This window comes from Fukomys damarensis, unplaced genomic scaffold (genome assembly GCF_012274545.1).
Source record: "Fukomys damarensis isolate Sample0158 unplaced genomic scaffold, DMR_v1.0_HiC HiC_scaffold_4, whole genome shotgun sequence".
NCBI classification, from domain to species: Eukaryota; Metazoa; Chordata; class Mammalia; order Rodentia; family Bathyergidae; genus Fukomys; species Fukomys damarensis.
Window position 1 is genome coordinate 39,432,660 of NW_022900916.1, and position 21,191 is coordinate 39,453,850.

General features: G+C 32.7%; 1 protein-coding gene across 4 annotated transcripts in view; it reads left to right on the top strand.

Annotated features, from left to right (window-relative positions):
* The window catches only part of Znf800 (zinc finger protein 800), a 20,009-nt gene extending 1,182 nt beyond the window's left edge, over window positions 1-18,827 (top strand). For 2 of the 4 annotated variants that reach the window (XM_010633432.3, XM_010633431.3), the window contains exons 2-5: window positions 209-327; window positions 5,804-5,899; window positions 12,795-12,938; window positions 15,017-17,460. In XM_010633432.3, coding sequence (XP_010631734.1) covers window positions 267-327; window positions 5,804-5,899; window positions 12,795-12,938; window positions 15,017-16,713 — 1,998 coding nt within the window. In that variant the 5' untranslated portion in view covers window positions 209-266 and the 3' untranslated portion in view covers window positions 16,714-17,460. Of the gene's footprint in view, window positions 1-208; window positions 328-5,803; window positions 5,900-12,794; window positions 12,939-15,016; window positions 17,462-17,903 lie in introns of those variants that run through there. The other 2 variants (XM_010633433.3, XM_033757942.1) reach the window with 2 other exon arrangements.
* The last annotated feature ends 2,364 nt before the right edge of the window (window positions 18,828-21,191 follow it).

Sequence of the window (21,191 nt, forward strand, 5' to 3'; positions counted from 1 at the left end):
GGGCCTTCGCCCTGCGCCGCGCGCCCCAGGCTGCGTTTCCGGGTAGCGCGGTGAACCTGTGCGGGGCATTGGGGCTGCGGGCGACTTCGTGCGCTTCTCTGCTCTCCGAGGGGAAGTCGGAGGCGCGCGTGGGGCGCTGTCTGGAAATTGTAGCCCGAGCCCTCCAGGAAGTTCAGGGTGCCTGACGCGTTTTTGCTTCTTTCCACAGGAGAGCCGAAATGAAGAGCTTCTTACAGTGAAAGCAAAGTAGGTCGCACCCACTGAAAATGCCTTTAAGGGACAAATACTGTCAGACTGACCACCATCATCACGGATGCTGTGAACCAGGTGTGCCCTTTTTCTTTCCTGGCGACTTTGCCCCTCCATCCGACCCACTCTGCCTTCTGGTTCATTCTGGTTTTCTTTTCCTCCTACCCAAGAAGTCATTACTAAGTAAAGCAGGCTGTAATTTTCCCCAGCATAAAACCAGTTATGAAGCTAAAAGCTTGTACAAACAAGAGGTCTCCCTAGCTTGATCCCTTAAAGAAAATACTGCAGGTGTCACCTTCAGTCATTTCTACACAATCACTCAGTCTTTTTCCATCTTCCAAGACAGCCTGCAGTTAGTGCTATGTATATATCCCTGTGCTCTGTGAGTGTTTAAAATGAAGAAAAGTTGGGCTCCTAGTGTTAACATTCTTTAAAATTGTTTCATTTAAACTTAAAGAAGTGTCTCATGTATTTTTATCAGAGAATTGTGTTGAAAAATCTTAGGCCTGCGTTTTTAGCTTAGTGGCTCCCGTGCCTGCCTCTTAATTAAGCACAAGGTCCTGAATTTGATCCCCGGTACCGGGAAAAAAACATCTACAAAAAAACTATATATGGTTGGTTGAACTTGTTGAGAGAATGAAGTTTTGTTAATTGTTTAAAAAAATCTTTAAGAAATTTTTTTTTGGACAGAGCTTATATTGCAGAATAAAAGAAAATATCTGATTAGATAAAATGCGTATTTCTAAGGTGTTTGGAGCTGTTGCAGTTGAATTTATGAAAAGAAAAAATTGTTTTTTTTGAGTAATACATATAGCAGACTGGTAGATGTGGTATGTAAACTGTTGATGCTTTTGCTGCTTAGAATTTTGATGTGCTTTGTGGCAAATGTTTAGAGGTACAATTTAAAGAGGAATCATTGAATATAGACTCGCACTAAGCCAAGTAAAGGCTCTTCTAGTCCAGGTCAAAGGTAACAGGTACTTATTTCAATTTTTTTTTTTTTTTTTTTTTTTTTTTTAACCTAAAAGTTATTGGGATTTTTGGTACTTTTGCTTTTTGTTGGAGTATTTTGACTACACTTAACCACTTGGATTTTATCACAATAGAGTTCATATTAAGTAATTTTCTGATTAATGGGAAAAATGGCAATGTCAAAGGGAGGGAACTTCCATTTTCAGAAAACTTTGCTACACATGAGTATAAAATTAGTACTATGGCTTTATTTCTACTCTGTTGGGATCAGTAATAACTTTTCTAAAAACAGGCAGCCCCAGGATGGGATCCTCTTTCCAATCAGTTGCCTCTTGACTTGTCTTTTAGTATCCTTTCACACTGCAAATTTCCTGTATTTGAAGTGAAGCTATATCAAATATGTTTTACAGAGTTGAGTGGCATTTGCTAATTTTGAAATACAACGAATGCCTTTTCTATTTGTGTTCCACTTTTTGTTGTAATTTTTTTTCTTAGAATGCTTAAAGTAATTTAAATTACATTAATGAGGCTATCTTATTTAGGAAGAAGATAATTTGCACATTCATTTCTTTAATTACTGAACACCTATTATGTGCCAGGCACTGTCGGAGACAATGGGAGTATAAGTGGTGAACAGAGATAAGGTCCTTCCCGCCTCAAACTTTTGAGTTGGAAGAGATAAATAAGTAAAGAATTTGTGAATGTGCCTTACTTATATTCTGATAATTAAAATTATAGAGACTTGCAATGTGTTTTTAACAAAATTTTCTGGAATTTAACTTTTTAATGTGTATTGGAGCTCTAGATGTTTTTCTCTTTTAACAAGAAACCAGAAAAATTTCATTAATTTAAAAATTTTCATCTTTTACCAGAAATTATTTCCATGTAGTTTTATTTTCAGACTTCCCAGATTAAACCTAGTTAATGTTTATTTTCTTGTCTTAGAATTAAACACTTTCTAAGGATTTAGTTCAGTGGAAAGCTTAAAGATGGTTAACTTGTGGGGTAGTTAGTTCACATCGCTGTTTCAGGGAAGGTACATGCTAAGTGTGAGGATGTTTCTAGAACTAAAAGAAACATGGTGTGATAGTGTGATAGAGGATGAACTCAGAAGATGACCTGGTGTTTGAGATTTGTTTTTCCCTTTGGCAGTACTGGTGATTGAACTCAGGACTTTCACAGTGAGCTACACACCTCTCCCTTACGTTTTAGTTTAAGAGAGAGTCTCGATAAATGGCTAAGTTCTCCAGGCAGGGCTCAAATTTGAAGTCTTCCAGCCTCCACCTCTGGATTTATAGGTGTGTACCACCACACTTATCTTGAAAAACTCTTTCATGAATTGTTCTAAGTGGTCATTTGAATAATTAAATATGAGTGAGTTCTCAGATGAGGAGTAGTATTCCTGAGGAGGCCATATTTCTTTGTGGGATTGGTCATTTTATAGTGAGGGGTAGTATTAGAAGCCTATTGATGTATGTAAAGTAGTTTCTTAATTATCTTTCAAGAATTTTTAAAAATGGAAATCTTTCAAATAGAATTACATGAAGAGTCTGATATAGCCATCACACAACTCTTATCAGTTATCAGTGTGTGGATAATCTCTCTTCATCTATATTCTCCTCTTCTCCCATAATTCCCTTCTCTACCCTAAAACTCTTCACCCACATTATTTGTAAGCAAACCCTAGATATCATAATTAGAAGATATTTAAGGAACTTGCTTTGAGATAGGAGAGACTCTTACAATAGTGAATGTTATTCTGGGAACTGTGTTCCTTGGAAGAATGTAAAGAAAGTTGTTTGGAGGGTTTAGTTTTTTGGTTGGAGGAGGATAATTTTTGTTAATGGTTATGATGTGAAAGAGTCTGATCTGGGGTGGGATGATAGGATATAGAAGAGGAAATCTTGTAAAATATTAATATGTAAAGGTTTCTCAAATTGGGAACTGTTTTCAAATGAAGAAAGTTTTTTTCTTTAATTGGAACTACACAGAGGTATATACCAAGTGGATGCATTCATGTAGAGCTAAGTTAGTCCTGAGCTTTATTTTGAATATGAAAATGTATTTATAAGTGCCTCAGGATATGAATGTGTTCTGGTGGTAGTGTTTTGAGGGCAGTGGCTAAGATGCTGTTCTAGCTTTAAAATCAGGCATGTGGAGGTTGATATGTTATGAAGAATTTTCTGAAGCATATGTTGTACCTAAATAAGGAAATGGAGCTCTAAAGCAGTCTCTTTGCCTCAAAAGCCCCATTTATTTCTATGGGATTTGTTGTTCTCCATCTCTAGAATTCTTGCCACTTAAAGAGCCAGTCCCTGAAGTGTTTAGTTTTTTACAATTGTGTGACTTTTCGCCCTGTATTTTGTAATTGTTTTTATAAACAGCAATTACTATAATGTATAAATACTGAAAAGTGATCTGTTTAATTCAGATAATTCACCTAATTCAGTTAGTTTTATCAATCTGTTTATAAACTTATGTTGTTTTTCTGAGAGGTTGGATTTAGATTTTATAAAAAGATTTTTCTGTTTTGGTGTCAGAAAAGTAGCTAATTTGTACAAGTAGTGATAGTGATGATAATGATAGTTTATTGAGAACCTGATATATCCCAGAGTCTGGAATATAATCATTTTCTTGAATTAGCTCATTTAATCCCAACACAATACTTTATTTTGGTACTTTTATTATCCCTGTTTTATTTATTTATTTTTATTATTATTATCTTTTGGTACTGGGGATTGAACTAGGGTCCTTGCTCTTGTGAGGAAGGTGGCGGAACCACTGAGCTAAATCCCTGGCCTTATTCTTCCTGTTTTAGAGAAGCGGGGGGAGAGTTTAATTTGCCCTAGTTGTATCTGGTAAATGGCAGAGTAAGAATTTAAATGCAAGCAGTCCAGATCTGGATTCTTATGTTCATCACTGTAATTATCTCGAGTAACAGATGCTCTAAAAATGAGTTGTGTGTATGTTTTAAATTCATTTAAAATACTCTTTAAGTGTTTTTTAAAAGTGGAAAAAATTTGCTTATGAAATGATGTGATCCTGAGACACAGTTCTTCCTATTTGTATATACTGAGTATTTGAAGCATAAAAAGAGATTCTCAGGCTGCATTTATAAGTATGCACAGCAGGCACCAGCCCCTTTATCAAGAAGCTAATTGCTATCCAAGCCTAAGCCCTGAAGCAGAAGTAGAACACAATATTGAAATAATCCTTATCTCCTCACACCAAGTGGATGGTCCTGGGTTATGATGGTAATAGTTGGGTAGAAAATTATGGCATGTTTAAAAAGGAGATAATTAAAATGGCCAGTTTTTCTCTACCACAACTTATCTTTATTTGATAATTCATGGAAAAGTTCAGTTGTCTTTTCAGCTACTTTGTTCATATTAATATAATCTAGTTATAATCATATTAATATATTCCAATTATATATTTATACTATGGATTGGAGAATTTTATTTTTTTTATTTTTATTTATTTATTTTTTTTGGTACCGGGGATTGAACTCAGGTCCTTGCGCTTGCAAGGCAAGCCACCGAACCACTGAGCTAAATCCCCAGCCCTGGATTGGAGAATTTTAGAAAGTAGGGTGCTACAGACCCCTGTATATAAAATCTTTTATTTTAAAAATGGAAACATTTTTACTTATAAAAACATGGTCCCCCCCACAAAAAACTTACTCTTATAAAAGACCAGGCTCTGAAGTAATAGTGAAGTACAGAGTGTACATCATCTTAGTAAACCAGCTGAGAGACTTTTGCTAAATTTGTTGATATCCTTCCAAGACTCTTTGTCTGTTTCTGTTAGGTCTATTCATATACCCAAATACACATTAAACTTATGTATTTCTGTATCACCTAAATATGTATTAATGTAAGTAGATCATATTCTATGGCTTGTTTTTGTTGCTTAACAGTTATTGACATCTTTTGTTGTCAGCACCCATAGATCTAGCTCATGCTTTCTAAGAATTTTTAGAGATTCTGCTCTGTGGCTATTTCATAATTTTAGTCTGGTCCCTGTTGAGAGACTTTTAAGTTGTTTGAAATGTCTCTTAATTGTACACCGTGCTGGAATGTGTTGTGTGAATTTTTTGTACAGCCATCATTGTGGACTTGTCCAGTTATTTCCTGAGGGGAGTAGGTTTTGAGTTTTGCTTGTGTAGTTGTTTAGAGAGCTCCACATTATCCATTTTGAAATGGTTTATTGGGTGTGGCTAGGCCATGTTGCTTTAGCATTTTTGTTAAATATAATGAGTGGCTCCTCTTTAAGAGGAATAAAAGGACAGACATAAACTATGTATTCTAAATGATACCAAAATAAAGTTTTTACATTTCAACCTAATACCTAGCCTTAAGTAGCTTTCAGTTAGCCTTTAATTGAAAATTATTTTGGTTTTTTTCCCCTCCGTTGTTTTGTCTTACCTGTGAAAGATGATGGTAAATTTTGCACATATAAATATATGCAAATGTGATTATTATTAACATAATTGTAGTAAACCATTTTTTTACTTCAATAATAAATGATTTAAATAACCCTTTCTTGTGGGGTTTGGGGTGGGTATTTGTCTTCCATATAGTTTATATCCTGGAACCTGGAGATCCTCCTTTGTTACAGCAGCCACTACAGACATCCAAATCTGGTATTCAACAAATAATTGAGTGCTTTCGATCAGGTATGAATGTTTTAGGATGTATTTTTTCAGTTGTAACACAGTAGTTTAAAATAATCTAGAAGTCCTTAGATATAATTAAAAAAATATATTAAAGTATATACATTGGTTTTCTTTGTAGAGTACTTTAATTGTCCTATATTTAGAAAGTAGATATGTATTGATTTGGTCTGGAAATCTTTTTCAGTAGTATATACTATACCTTTTAATTGAATTTGTTAAATATAAAAATATATTTTGCAAGGCAGGGGATTTAGCACAGTGGTTCTGATGCCTGCCTTGCAAGCGCAAGGACCTGAGTTTGATCCCCAGTCCCCCCGACCCCCGCAAAAATAAATATATATATATATATATTGCTATACATTTGCTGTAAAGTGCTTCTTCCTCTTAAAGATCCATTGTTACCTTTTTCTGTGTTCTGTATAAGCTTGCAAAAGCTAGTGGTAAATTATTCTGGATCTTAGATTATTTCCACAGAATGTCTAAAATGTCACTTGTAGATTAATTACTTTATCATCATTTAGGTAGCTCATCTTCTGTTAAACTTTGGAGTTTCAATATCTTTAAAAGAGCATAAGATAGAAAAAAGACAGTCCAACCCTGATAGCTTCAGATACATTTGTTTAACTTTTATTTCCATCAGGTCAAGAATTAATAAATACATTCACTTGCAACCTAGTACTTAAAAATAGGCTTAATTTGCTACATATAAATGATTGGGAACTGTTGGAACTCTTGTGATAACCAGTAAGGTCCCAGATTTTTGTAACTTCTATGATCCCCTTGTCCATCTGTGAAGAATTGGCTTCTCTGACATTGCAGATTATGTAGTCAAATGTGAACAAGCAGATAACACAACTAAAGGATTCCTAACTAATAGATGCTTAAAGAATTACAATATTGCCATTATTTTAAAGCATACTATCTTAATGAAAAATTTGAGTTTCAAAGGAAAATGTAATTTATGTGTAACTATTATATTGATGAGAAATTTCTTGAGTTACTTATTTTTATATTTTGTAAAGGAGGATAGCATATATTTAATTAAGGATTGTAGGTTGTTCCTTAATCTAGTTTAAAAAGTTTTGTATGTTGTTGTTGACTCTTGAAGACCTATTTCTCAGTCTTCTCATCTGTAGTCTTCATGATATTGACTTTATGTATATTGTATTTAGTTTAGTAAGTATTCTTGTATATCATGCTCCTATTCTTGTGTTAAATGATCTTATGCCCCACTTTAGAGCATTTTTTTCTTTCTGTTTTTTACTTTTGATAATTGTTCTTGGTTAACAGAAAAATGTCATGGGTCAATTTTTCTATGGTAAATACAATTAAAATAAAATTTTGCTTAGTGACAGTATTTTTTTCCCCTGGCATAAGAGAAAAATGGTGATTTTTAAGTGCTTTTAAAATAGAGGAAAAAGTTCTTTTTTGCTCTTTATAAAAATGAAGGTAATAGCTTTTCCATTTAGTAGTACTACTTGCCATCAGTTTCTTTTTTTAAGTTCATAATCTGAAATTAATTATTTTATACTGCCTCAGTTTATTGTAGTTATTTGATTAAGAATTTAAAGTTGGTTAATACATAAATTGCTCTGCCTTATAAAACTACCTTTCCAACAAAGTTTTATGTCCTGAAAATTTGTGCCTTTAATTTTGGAAGACACATTTTTGTCCTTGTAAATATTTAATGATGAAATTGTTTTTTTTTTAATTGCATTGTGATTGTATCTGTTTTCTGCATTTGCCATTTCTTTATAATCTAAGCTAAAGAACAGGGACTGAAATGAGTAATCTTAAATAGTGTAATTCCAAAGCTGTTTATGTTTAACTTCTGAAGTGTGTTCTTTTTGAAATGTCCTTAGTCTTCTGAGACAAATTCTTAAAATACTAGAATTTTAATTCTTTAAGTATTGAGTAATTAAGAGATGATTTGGATACATGCTGTATGGCACATACAGACTCATTTTCTTAAAAAAGTATTGTTTTATTGCATTATTCTCATGAATAAGGAATTTTAATTTCTTCAAGATATTAATTTAGTAGTTCTTTAGTACAAAAATATTTAAATCAAGGCCAACTAAAACCTTCAGAGGATGGAATAGAAGTTTGGGTCACTCGACTAAGATACCTTGTAATATGGAGATTGACAGTTCCTCCCTGGACGCCTCTACTCCTGAGCATACGCTCAGTGAGTCATTTCTTTTAGGCTTTTTCTATTACAACTAGGTTGTACACATTGTATTTAAAGAACTATCCTGGTGGTGGTGTGCATCTTTTGACATATATTTGAAGAAAGAACTCTGAACCTTGTGCTTCTACTCTTGTTAACCTAACAGAGGCTAAGTCAGATTAGACAGTAGTACTATGTTTGGATATCTTATTTTTTTATCTTCAAGCTCAGATGGTTGTCATCGGCAACTGTATCGTTTCTGTTTGAATATCTTAACCTTCTTCCACCATTATGGGGCTGTCCACGAGCTGGCTTTAATTCCTGTCCAAGCTGGAAGTTTGTAAAAGGTTTCTGTGTGAGGAAGGAGCTTTGTTTTTTTGTTTTTGTTTTTTTGGTATGTGTATGATAGTGGGAATTGAACTCAGGGCCTTCCCATAGAACTACATCTCCAGCCCCTCCCACCTTTTCATTTTAAATTTTGAGACAAAGTCTTCTAAGTTGCTAAGTTTCTCAGGCTGGGTTCGAACTTGTGATCCTCCTGCATCAGCCTCTCAGAGTGCTGGGATTATAGGCAGGTGTCACCATGCCCAGAGAATTGACTCATTTTTAAGGTCACTTGTTCCATGTGTGTTATATTGACTACTTGAACAGTTTTAATTCTCTTTGCCTTATACTTTACCTTTTGCTTTGGGTGGTTTTTCTTACTTTAAGTTACAGATTCTTCACCTCATATCTCTTTCTGGCTCCTTGATGTGTAAGTTAAATAGATTTTTCTTTTGGCATAAGTAATAGATTTCTTTGGGTTAAAAAATAATAAAGTATGAAAGGATTTAGAACAAGAAAGTAAGTCTCTTCTATTTTGTCTCCCAGTTTTCCTTTGCTCAGGCAGCTGTTTTTATATGATTTATGTTTCTTCTTCCAGGAACCTCTTCTCCATGTACAAATATACCCCTCATTTTCTTCCCAGTACAAGTGGTAGATGACAGCACACTGTTGCATACCTCTTTTATTGACAATGGATTTGATTATTTTTGTATGTAAATCCAGAGATAGATGTTTTTGGAACGCTTCCTATTTTGTATCTACACATTTTCTAGTCTGAAATCCTTGATGGTTGGCTGATTTGAAACCTGCTATTTGCTCTAAACATCTGGCTTCTGTTCTACCTTGGTGTGCCTTTTCCTTTGCTGAATTTTGTCCTGGCTGTTAGTACTTCTAGGATCATATCTGTGATTTGATGTCTGAAAATTTTTTCCTTTAGCACTAGTTTATCTTTGTTCTTCTTTGACATCCTTTCAACCAAAACAAAAATTAAAATAAATAAAACATGTACTATCTTTAAATACTTACTAAATATCTTTAGTTATTTATTAAATTGATTTGAGTTTAATATTCTTTCTTGGTCTCTTACTTGTCTGGTACAGGCAAAGAGGCTGTGGAATACCTTAAGGTTAGAAACAGAAAAATGGGAAGAGGGAAGAAGGATAATTATTTTGTCCAGTATTCAAAACTGGTCTTTAATATGAAGGAAGTTGACATTTAAAAAAATTTTTTACACTGTATAATGTTGTGAAAACAAATAATATATAGCATTATAGTAAAAATTTACATGTAGATATACTAGACTACTCTGTACAAGTAACTCCCATTATTTTTGACTCTTAGGAGTAAATTATAACTATTATAGAATGGTAGTGAAAAGTAACAATTACTTTTGTGTGATGTTTGCTGTTGGAATTATCTTCCTAGTTTTGGTCTCACTTAACTTAAAGTTTTTATTCTATTTATTTACTTACTTTCTGCTTGAAGAAACTTTAATTTTAATTAGTGTGAGCTATGACTGAAGATACCTCAATCCTGACTCTGTTGAAGCTTATTAGGAAAGTATGATTTATGAGAGATACATAGAGTGCCATATTCTACAATGGGAATTTTATTTTGGGTTGTTACAGAGAAATTGTAGGAAATTTAGATTAGGATTAAATTTTTTGGTTAAATAGGAAATGTAGAGTTGTGTAATTTGTTGTTCTTACATTTATCTTCAGAGTGTGTCCTCTAGGCCTGTATTCCTAAAGGAGCAGTTATTTATATTAGTTCTGAATTTCTCAGCAGCACAGACCATATGTCCTTAACTTTCATGTTTACAATGAGTAACATTATACCTGTTATTTAACAGGTGCTCAATAATTGTTGGATTTTTTTATTAGATTAAATTAAAAGATGTGCCAAGTAGGTTCAGTCCTAAAGTAATTTTATTCTACTTATAAATTTATTATGGTATGTGGCAGTCATTGAAAGCCTTACTTCATTGAAAGCCTTTCTGTTTTATTTTAAAGATCTTGATTGATGATCTGTCAGTAAGCAGTAAGTAGTGACTTTGAAGATAATTTCAAAATCAAAGACAGAAGCAAAAACAAAATACTAAGGCAAGAAATGTCTGAAAAGGAATACTTTGGAGGAAAGCAACATGGTTCACTGTTTGCTGTTAGATAACCATGTCTGTTGTCTTAGGTGACTGGAAATTTTAGCCATCGACAGAGGCATGTTTGGCTATATTTAAATATTTGTAGGTGACCAAAACAATCAGAAAATGGTAGCTGATTTTGAATAAAGCCGGTATATTCCCATGAGAAAAGCATAACATCTGAAATGGTGACTGAAGCTAATTTAGGAAAAAACTTTTAATGTCTGTAGTTAGGAAATGAGACACTTATTTTTGTCAGTAAAAATAAATGTAAAATGTCTAAAAAATTAGGAAACATTTAATGTCCTCTTTATACATTCCCCAGTCAACTTTGCCTAGATTAAAAAAGAACAAGGTATTTTGAAGATAGAGAGAGCTCTCCAGTGTGTCATTTAACAAATGTCAATCAGGCATTTTCCTGAGGGCAGGGAATACAATGATGAGCAGCAAAGATATCTTTTCTGTTCTCCTAGATCTTGTTTAATAGGGACACAGAAATTATTGATTACAAGATGGTGGGAAGCCGGTGTAGATTTATAGGCTACAGTGGGAGTATAGGTGAAGAGTTCATAACAACATAGAGGATCGAAGGCTTCCTTGAAGAATGACATCTAACCTGGGATCTAAATGTTCCTAGGGGTGAGCCAGACTAGTGAAGCAGGAAAATGTTATAGTCAGAGAAAAGAGCATAGGTGACCTGTAAAGTGAGGAGAGAGAGGACGTTTGATATGTCTGCCAACTTGAAAGAAATTTGGTATACATGGGTCAGCAGTAGCTCTGTGTGGGATGTACAGTATTTGTGATTACTAAGATCAGGTCCACAGTAACTCTGAGGGTAGTATTTTTTATTGATAACTAAGATCAGTTAGTTAAGTTAGAGGCAGATAATTTTTAAAAAATGTTTATTTGGAATAAACATATTCCCTACCAAATACAACTATTTAACTGGGACTAATTAAGAAATTGATAATGTTATAATCGAGAGAAGGTGGTGGACAAGATGTATATTTTTGATTTAGGGATACTATCTTTTATCTTTTATTTTTACACTTGACTCTCTCTCCATACACACATATATATATATATATACACACACATATATATATATATGTATGTACGTATAAAATTTCATGTTATTTACAGGCTGATTTTTTATACTTTAAGTCTGTTTACTGTATACTTTCCATTTAAAGCTTCAGCTGAATTTTTTTTTAGTACTGGGGATTGAACTGAAGGCTTTGTGCATGCTAGACGAGCATTCTACCACTGTTATGTCTCCTATCCTTTTAAAAATTTGTTTTATTTTGAGACATTCTGGCTGAGTTGCTCATGTTAGTCTTGAACTTGTGATCCTCCTGCCTCAGCTTATAGTAGCTGGGCTTATAGTTGTGTGGCACCATCCTCCACTCAGTTAAATTTTTAAGTTAAATAGATTTCTATATTTTTCTTTAATCTCTTTATAAAACTATCTTTCCACAAGTACTTTACTCATATATACTTCCTGAATACATGTAGGATCAGTTAGAGAGGCTTAACTGAAATATTTTCTCACTCTGCTTCTCATAGTTTGTTAATCACTTAGGTTAACTGTGAAGGTGTCTGTTGTCTAGATATTTTGAAATATAAAATAGATTAGAGGAAGATACAAGCATTTTATTTATTTATTTATTTATTTATTTATTTATTTATTTAGAGACAGGGTCTCACTATGTAGTTGAGACTGACCTGGAACTCACTATGTAGCCCACGCTGGTCTTGAACTCACAGCGATCCTCCTGCCTCAGCCTCCCGAGTGCTGGGATTACAGGCGTGTACCACCACACCTGGCTCAAGCATTTATTTTTATATAAAGAATATTAAGCTATTCTCTGACTGTTTTTACATTTATGTTTTCAGAATAAAAACAATAGGCAATGGATCTAGTGAAATAAACATAGGTTTGGATTTGTTATTATAATGATCAATCAGATGTCAGAACCACTGCATTGAGATATTCCAAGAATTGATTGGTTACTGAAGTAGGAAAAGAGAATCAGTGTTAGCTGTCTAGATTTCCAGTTAATAGTAGGATTTTGCTTAGAACTTAGTGTATAACCTAATTCTAAATACACTGTTGTAGAAATTGGCAATGCCTTTGTTTTCAGTTGCCAATTTCTATGACAAAGAGTAACTGCGCTTTTGGATTGTTATCATTGGTTAGCTAGTTTAAAAATGAATGTTAAAGTTATCTTTTGTGTTGTTTTCTTTTCTTTCCATCCCAGGAACCAAACAACTTAAGCATATTTTATTGAAAGATGTGGACACAATTTTTGAATGTAAATTATGCCGAAGTCTCTTCAGAGGATTACCAAATTTAATTACCCATAAGAAATTCTATTGCCCACCAAGTCTTCAGATGGATGACAGTAAGTTTTACTTACATACTCAGTTATGCATTTTAGTTTTCTTATACTGCTGCAACTATGTATTTGCATTAAAATGGTATTGATAGCTAGTTAGAGATAATTTAGTGATGGAGAATAAAATTAAATACTTAACTCAGTGTTGTATTCAATTTTTAAAATAGGTACTTTCATATCAGTTCTTTCCACTTGGATTTTCCTAGATATCATACAAGAGGTTATATTTATGAATATTATTTATTTGAATTAAAATATTGGATATTATTTTTGAATGTCTATATGGTTTATACAGTTTATATAGTTTATATTCAGAATATCTGTAATTCAGAATATTGATGCTGTTTTGAAGGGAGCAGTTTTATTTTTCCTTCTTTACACCTTTGATAATTTGTTACCAGATATGATGGTCACTTAGATTCCTAATAAGTGGATGAGAATGTTGGAAATAAAGAGCAAAGGTTGATTTTTGGGATTGGTAGAGAACATTAGAAAATCTTTATTAAACTTTCTAGTGTTTTCTGGGTCTTGATCAATTTTGTTCTCAGCAAAATTTAATTTAATTTATTAAAATTCAATTTTGTCACATTTACTTGAGGTCAGAAATAGCTGTTTGTAATGAAGGCATGTAGCAGAGTAAGAAAGTCTTTGTGGATCCAAATGTTTAAGTGTGTTGTTCTTATATTAAGTTGGCAGTGTGTGTAATGGCATTATTTTCTTGCTTTAAATAAATAATGTAAATTCATTTAAAAGACTTCAATAGTAGGTTACTTTTTATTCAGGGATTTAACTCTGTGGACTTACAAAATATAGAACTTATTTGGCATTCTGATACCATAGATGCATTAGGGATCTCATGTGTTTTTTCAACTTAAACTTTTGGCATGGGAATGAAATGCAAACTTCAAATATCAAAGTACTGCTTTACTTATTATTACAAAACTGGTTTAAAGTATATTATAGGGTATAGAGAGATGAATATTTCATAGTAGTCCAAAAACTTTTTCTACTACTGTTTATTACTTTACTTTTTCTTATCATTGAGGTCCAAATTACAGTCCATAGAAAATTAGTTTTTAATTTAACCTTTTAATTAAAACATTAGTAGAAAGTTAATTTATTTCTTGGTAGTTATTTGTTAAATTTTGATTGTGGAGTTCTTATGTCATGAAATAGATAAATGGATTTGACAAATTATTGTGTACTCCTTTTGGCAATTCTGCAAAAACTTTTGTGAAAGACATTATTTTAAAAAGAGACAGGTAGACTGGAGGAATCATAAATAATTTCTTAAGTTCTAAATAGAAACTAGGTTTATGTATTTGTAGTTAGATTTTAGATTTGTATGTGGAAACCATTAATATTAGACAATTCTGTTACAGCAGGATATTTGGTTGCCTTAAAGAGGGTATAGTATTGTACAATTAAAAAACAAAAGTAGCTCTGTTTTGGGAATAAAAGTATAGTTTTTAACCATTTGTTTTAGTAAGATTATATCATGTTGAATTTAACAAATGCTTATATATTTAATGCTGTTCATGTTTGTGTGATTGCTTAGAAACCTTTCTCATTTCTGTAAGATACTCAGATATACTTATAATTAGACTACATTATTTGTTAAGGATTAAGATAATAGAAATGCGAGCCAGGGATTTAGCTCAGTGGTTTGGTGGCCTGCCTTGCAAGAGCAAGGACCCGAGTTCAATCCACTGTACCAAAAAAAAAGGTAATAGAAAGGCTGTTGTGTTTTACATAAAATAATTTTAATTATATAGTAACATCCTTCATGTTATTTATCTGTCCTTAGTTATAAGAAATTTGAATGCTTTTGTTAGTCTGAAACTGTCTAAAAATATATAGTGCTTATATATATACTTATAAAACATCCATATACTTATAAAAAAGGGTACTTAGAAGTAGCTCTTCAGATTGTACCTTTCTTAGGTGTTCTATAGTGAGGATTTAAATAAAAGCAAATTTTAGTTTAGCTAATACTAGTTTTTATCATAAAATATTTAAAAATGTTAGAGGGTTAGAGCAGGCCAGTTATTTCAGATTAAAAAATGTTCTTTTTTTCTTAACAGACCTTCCTGACGTAAATGATAAACAAAGCCAAGCCATAAATGATCTCCTAGAAGCCATATATCCAAGTGTGGACAAACGAGAATATATTATTAAGCTAGAACCCATAGAAACTAATCAAAACGCAGTATTTCAATATATTTCACGGACTGATAATCCTATTGAAGTCACAGAGTCAAGCAATACTCCTGAGCAAACCGAAGTTCAAATACAGGAAACCAGCACTGAGCAGTGTAAGACAGTAACAGTTACAGACACAGAGGTAGAAACTGTAGAACCTCCTCCTGTTGAGATTGTTGCTGATGAAGTTGCACCAACATCTGATGAACAACCTCACGAATCACAGCCTGACCTGGAAACTTCTGACAATTCTGATTTTGGTCACCAATTGATATGTTGTCTTTGTAGAAAAGAATTCAATTCTAGACGAGGTGTTCGTCGTCACATTCGAAAAGTACACAAGAAAAAGATGGAAGAACTAAAAAAGTACATTGAAACACGAAAGAATCCAAACCAAACTTCTAAAGGACGCAGTAAGAATGTTCTAGTTTCATTAAGTAGGAGTTGTCCAGTATGTTGTAAATCATTTGCTACAAAAGCGAATGTAAGGAGGCATTTTGATGAAGTTCATAGAGGACTAAGGAGGGATTCAATTACTCCTGATATAGCAACAAAGCCTGGGCAACCTTTGTTCCTGGATTCTGTTTCTCCTAAAAAATCTTTTAAGACTCGAAAACAAAAGTTGTCTTCAAAGGCTGAATACAATTTAACTGCATGCAAATGCCTCCTTTGCAAGAGGAAATATAGTTCACAAATAATGCTTAAAAGACATATGCAAATTGTTCACAAGATAACTCTTTCTGGAACAAACTCTAAAAGAGAGAAAGGCCCTAATAATACTGCCAACAGTTCAGAAATAAAAGTTAAAGTTGAACCAGCAGATTCTGTAGAATCTTCACCCCCTTCCATTACCCATTCTCCGCAGAATGAATTAAAGGGAACAAATCATTCAAATGAAAAAAAGAACACACCGGCAGCACAGAAAAATAAAGTTAAACAAGACTCTGAAAGCCCTAAATCAAGTAGTCCGTTGGCTGCAGGTGGCCAACAAAAAACCAGGAAACCAAAACTTTCAGCTGGCTTTGACTTTAAGCAACTTTACTGTAAACTTTGTAAACGTCAGTTTACTTCCAAACAGAACTTGACTAAACACATTGAGTTGCACACAGATGGAAACAACATTTATGTTAAATTCTATAAGTGTCCTCTTTGCACTTATGAAACTCGTCGGAAACGTGATGTGATACGACATATAACTGTGGTTCATAAAAAGTCATCTCGCTATCTTGGGAAAATAACAGCCAGTTTAGAGATCAGAGCTATAAAAAAGCCTATTGATTTTGTTCTAAATAAAGTGGCAAAAAGAGGCCCTTCAAGGGATGAAGCAAAACATAATGATTCAAAACATGACGGCACTTCTAATTCTCCTAGTAAAAAGTATGAGGTAGCTGACGTCGGTATTGAAGTAAAAGTCACAAAAAATTTTTCTCTTCACAGATGCAATAAATGTGGAAAGGCATTTGCTAAAAAGACTTATCTTGAACATCATAAGAAAACTCATAAGGCAAATGCTTCCAATTCACCTGAAGGAAACAAAACCAAAGGCCGAAGTACAAGATCTAAGGCTCTTGTCTGGTGAGGAACAGTTACAGAGTTTTGCTTTTTTCTCCCCATCGAACTAAAAAAAAAAAAAAAAAAATCATTTGACCATAATTTATAGCTGGTTCCATTTTAACACATATTTGCTTCCATATATCTTTTGGCAGTGGGAACTGCAAGAGTAATGTGCATATTGCATTTACCTCTTCAGTGACCTTTATTCCAGTGGATTGGGAACAAAAGTAACTTCAGAAGACAATGCAGTGTAGTTATAGGTAGATGATATAGGGTCAGTGCTTCCCTTTTAATGTAAAATATATGCATTTATTTTGGCTTATGTTTACAATAGAAATCTGTTTAACTTTGCACAGGTTTAATTTGATTCAGTGACTTAGTCTACTAATTCATGCATTGTAGGAAAATTAAATACATTAGAAGGAATTTTTGAAGGCAATAATTGTAGGAAAAAACTTTTGAGGCACTGTAATTATTGTAAAAATCTGTGACGGCTAAATAAAATGCTGCATTCAGAAAAAAAAATCCCCGAATAGAATTTAGAATGATTAGCATTTATTATTTACTTCTAACAGTGCTTCCAGGCAAAGGGGGAAAGTTGGTAAACAAAAGTTTGGATTTTTTCTTTCTCCTTGGGAGTGTATGATAGTGACTGCTTTTTAGTTTTGATCTATTGAAAAAAAATTATTTAGGTCTAGATACTCTATTTTTTCCTTTCTGTTTAATAAACCATTTTGGTGATCACTTCAATGTAGTTACTATTGAGTAGGGATTTTTGTTGTTGTTGTTGTTGGTTGTTCATTTCAAGAAAAGTAAAATCCCTATTTTGAAGAAAAAAATCTTAACTTTTAAAGGTTTTGGAACAAATGTAGGTTTTAAAAATACATTGTAAACTAAGAAATAGACTCCCTCTATCATTTTTGAAAGTCTCTAAATATTTTTAAGTTTTACCTTTAACACCTGTTTCCCTTGTTGTAAGGCTTTTAATGTATTTAATGAGTATTAAATCTTAGATTCAGGTTCTAAAACAAAATTCTTAGTTTGAGGGCTGAGTAGGTTAAATATTATTGTGGTTTGATTATCACACATTTTTTTATTTGTATGAAAACTTTGAGATGAAACTGTCCTTTAGAAGTTACTTATTCTTGTATAATTTTAAGACCAAGATTTAATGGTAAACTCAAAAAGTATTTGTTTATTCCCATTTCTCCTTAGATAACGTCAAGTGATGTGTGAAAAGGTTTGGAGTTCATTTTTGTGGAAAGACTTTTAAGTTGGTGTTAGAACCACTAAACATCTTCACATGGTACTATGAGGAAAAAAAAAAGAAAAAACTTCCCATAAATTTTCAACTGTTGTTTTCTGACTAAAATAATAACCATCTAATTACTTGTTTCTAAAGTAGTGCCTATTTTCCAGCACTTATAAGTAGTTGTGGCATTACATATCATCAGTCTATCAGCTAACCACCTTGACTTTATGCATTTGTTCTACAAAAATGTTGAAACTTTGTTTCCCAAATAATATGTTGATTAAAATGATCAACAACCCAAGGAAAATAGCTGTTTTTAATTCACAGAAACTGCTGTTTATCTTAGTGAGTTTAGTTTTGTTTTACTTTATTTGGAAAAATTTTCATGTGGATTGTATAGGTATATGGTTTTCTAGTGAGTGTATGTTAAGAACAAAAGACAAATTAGTATCATCACATTATAAATAGTCTACTAAATATTTGTAATACTTTTACATCCATTTATCTCTAACTTGTTCTCTAGCACTTAAATGTTTGAAAGTTTTATTCTAAAATATATAATACAGGAAAGTTACTGCTCAATTTCATACATGGATATTATATTTTAAATTTTTAAACATCTGAAGTTTTTATGAAAATTAAACATTTCCCTATTTTTCTTTAAGTTTCTTATGAAGCACTTTAATTATAGATGAAACCTTATTTTTCAATTTATTTCTTTTTTTAATGACCATACATTTATTAATGTTAATATGAAAGCAGTAAATAGCTCACTGATATTTTATGGATGCAGACAATCCATGCACAACCACTTCTTATGATACTAGGTAATATACTTAAATATTGTTTAAAAAGGAAGATAGGGCATAAACCCTGATTTTTTTCCTCCCAAGAAAAAATTTAAATGACTACTTAGATAACATTTGATTCCTACTGTAAAATTTAGAAAATAATGAATTATTGTTCATTTTTGTAATCAAGATTTTAGGAAAAACAAGTATATCTATATGAAATTTTGGGCACGTATTTGTGTATCAATATTTTGTACATTTTAGGGAATATTTTATTTTTTAGTAATGTGTGTCAAATTATAATTTTAAAAGGTACAGCAGAAAATATACCATGTTTTTATATAGGTTCACACCTGTACTTAGAAGGGACTCTTTCCATCTATATACTTTTTGAATAAAATTTTAAAATGTTGAAGATCCACAAAAGGTCATAATAAAATGCTTCTATAGCTAGAAAAACATTTACCCTTCTCAGTGCTTTGCACTAAACTATACTGTGAAAGGAAATTAGAAAGACTGTAATTGTTGCTGGAAATGTTCTATATTGAATGTACATGCTCTTGTTGGAAAAAATGTACTATATGTGATGGAAATAAACCAGACTCGAAGTTATTTCAGCTAAATGTGCTTCAACAAAGGTGCATTGGTTGAAACTTAAAATGTTTTATTATCAAATTTAAACTTAGTGATTTTGAGCAGGCACTTGAATTATATCCAGATAGTTTTATTTTTAAGAAGTAGAATGATTGCTCTTTAATTTAAAAGCAGATTACATTTAGAGACTAAATGCATAGGTGGCATTTCATTTATAAACCATCTTTATTATTGCATATTATTAAACCTATATGTTTGACTTTTGCAAGGTGTTATTGTTTATGTATTCTTACACACAAGACATATCCCAGAGAGATTTTTCCAGACTTAAGTACCAATAACTAATGAGAAGGGTAGGATTCCTAAAAAATTGGGGTAGCCCTTTGCTGCACCCTCTCCTGTCCAAGTCATCCTTTTCCACTCTGCTTTCCTTAAATGCTATCTGGAAGAGATAAAAACAGCCTGATGTTGGAAGAGTGGACCCCAGTTGCTGAAAGTTCCTTACTCTACCCACCAGTTTCTGCAGAACCATTCACAGGATGTCTCCTCTTTAATAGTTCTTGGACCTCAGAACAGACTCTAGAAGGAGAAAATGAGGGCTCCAGGGACCAAAAGATTTCATCCTAGTGTGTAGAATGAATTGTACTGTATCAGGACTTGCCTAAATCAGAAAGGCCTGGAGAGATTAGGAACATTTTATCATGGTAGCCCAATGAATGACATAACAGAGGCTATACTGGGACCAGTTTAGAAAAAATAGAATAAACAAGAAATAGAAAGTATTTGTTTTTCCTAATTCTTTCTGATCTTTATCTTTACCTTGACTATAATTTCAGAGGCTTAGGATTGATGCTTTTGAGGACAAGAGGCCTAAGAAATTTGTACTAGAAGCTTTTCTACATATAAACATGTTTATTTGGCTTTATTGTAGTAGAGAGTGATTAAATAGATAAGGAGCCTTCAGAAATTGCTTGTTTAATATTAATACCTGTATCTGGCCTTAAGTTTTGTACACTTTTGTTATCTGATCAGTAAAGAATTTTTCCTTAGAATTCGACTTTTCTAAAGATGCTTTCCATTTCTAAGTGGTAAAAGAGGAGAAAGTAATGGGTGTAGCTTTGCATTTTAATTTCTAAGTTTGGGTGGTGTGAGAGCCAGATAAGGTTTGGCTGACAAGTGTTTATTAGAACCTTCGGATAGACCTTGAATACACAACCGCCTTTTTGTTGTTGTTGATGTCTCTATTTCCCCTTTCCTTCCTTCATTCTTTAAGAGGAAAACTTTTGAAAAAAATGAGTAAATTACTCATCCTTAATATTTAGACCTAATTTTGTGTATCTGAGCTAAGTTTTTTTGTTGACATAACTTTTATTACTGAAAAGTTTTTAAAGGAAATATTTGTTACATTGTTTTATGGATGGTGCTCAGTTTGCTTTACACTTGTGGGTGCAGTAACAAAGTTTTGTGACTGGGCATAGAAAGGAATATTCCCATAGATTGTATGGCAAATATGGAAATAGGCACAGGTGAATATCACACCCTCTTGTGCAGTTGCAGATCTTTTCGATTAGCATGACTCTTGAAGCCAATTGAAGATGCGGCATGATGGGCTGTACTTTTAGACAAAATCTTTTTGCACTATTCTTACCCCTCTCTCTGATTTTAAAAGCTAAAAGGATCAGCAACAATTTAGCAAAATGTATAGGTGCATCTGGTTGGAAAAAAACTCAAAGTTTGAAGTTTTGCTGTTTGTCCCATTTAGCAGGTTTAGTTTGCCTAAATATATTTTTGATATCACAGAGTATATCTTAAAATTCTTAAAATGCCTAGTAGTTTTTTATGCATATCTCAGCACTTTAAATATAA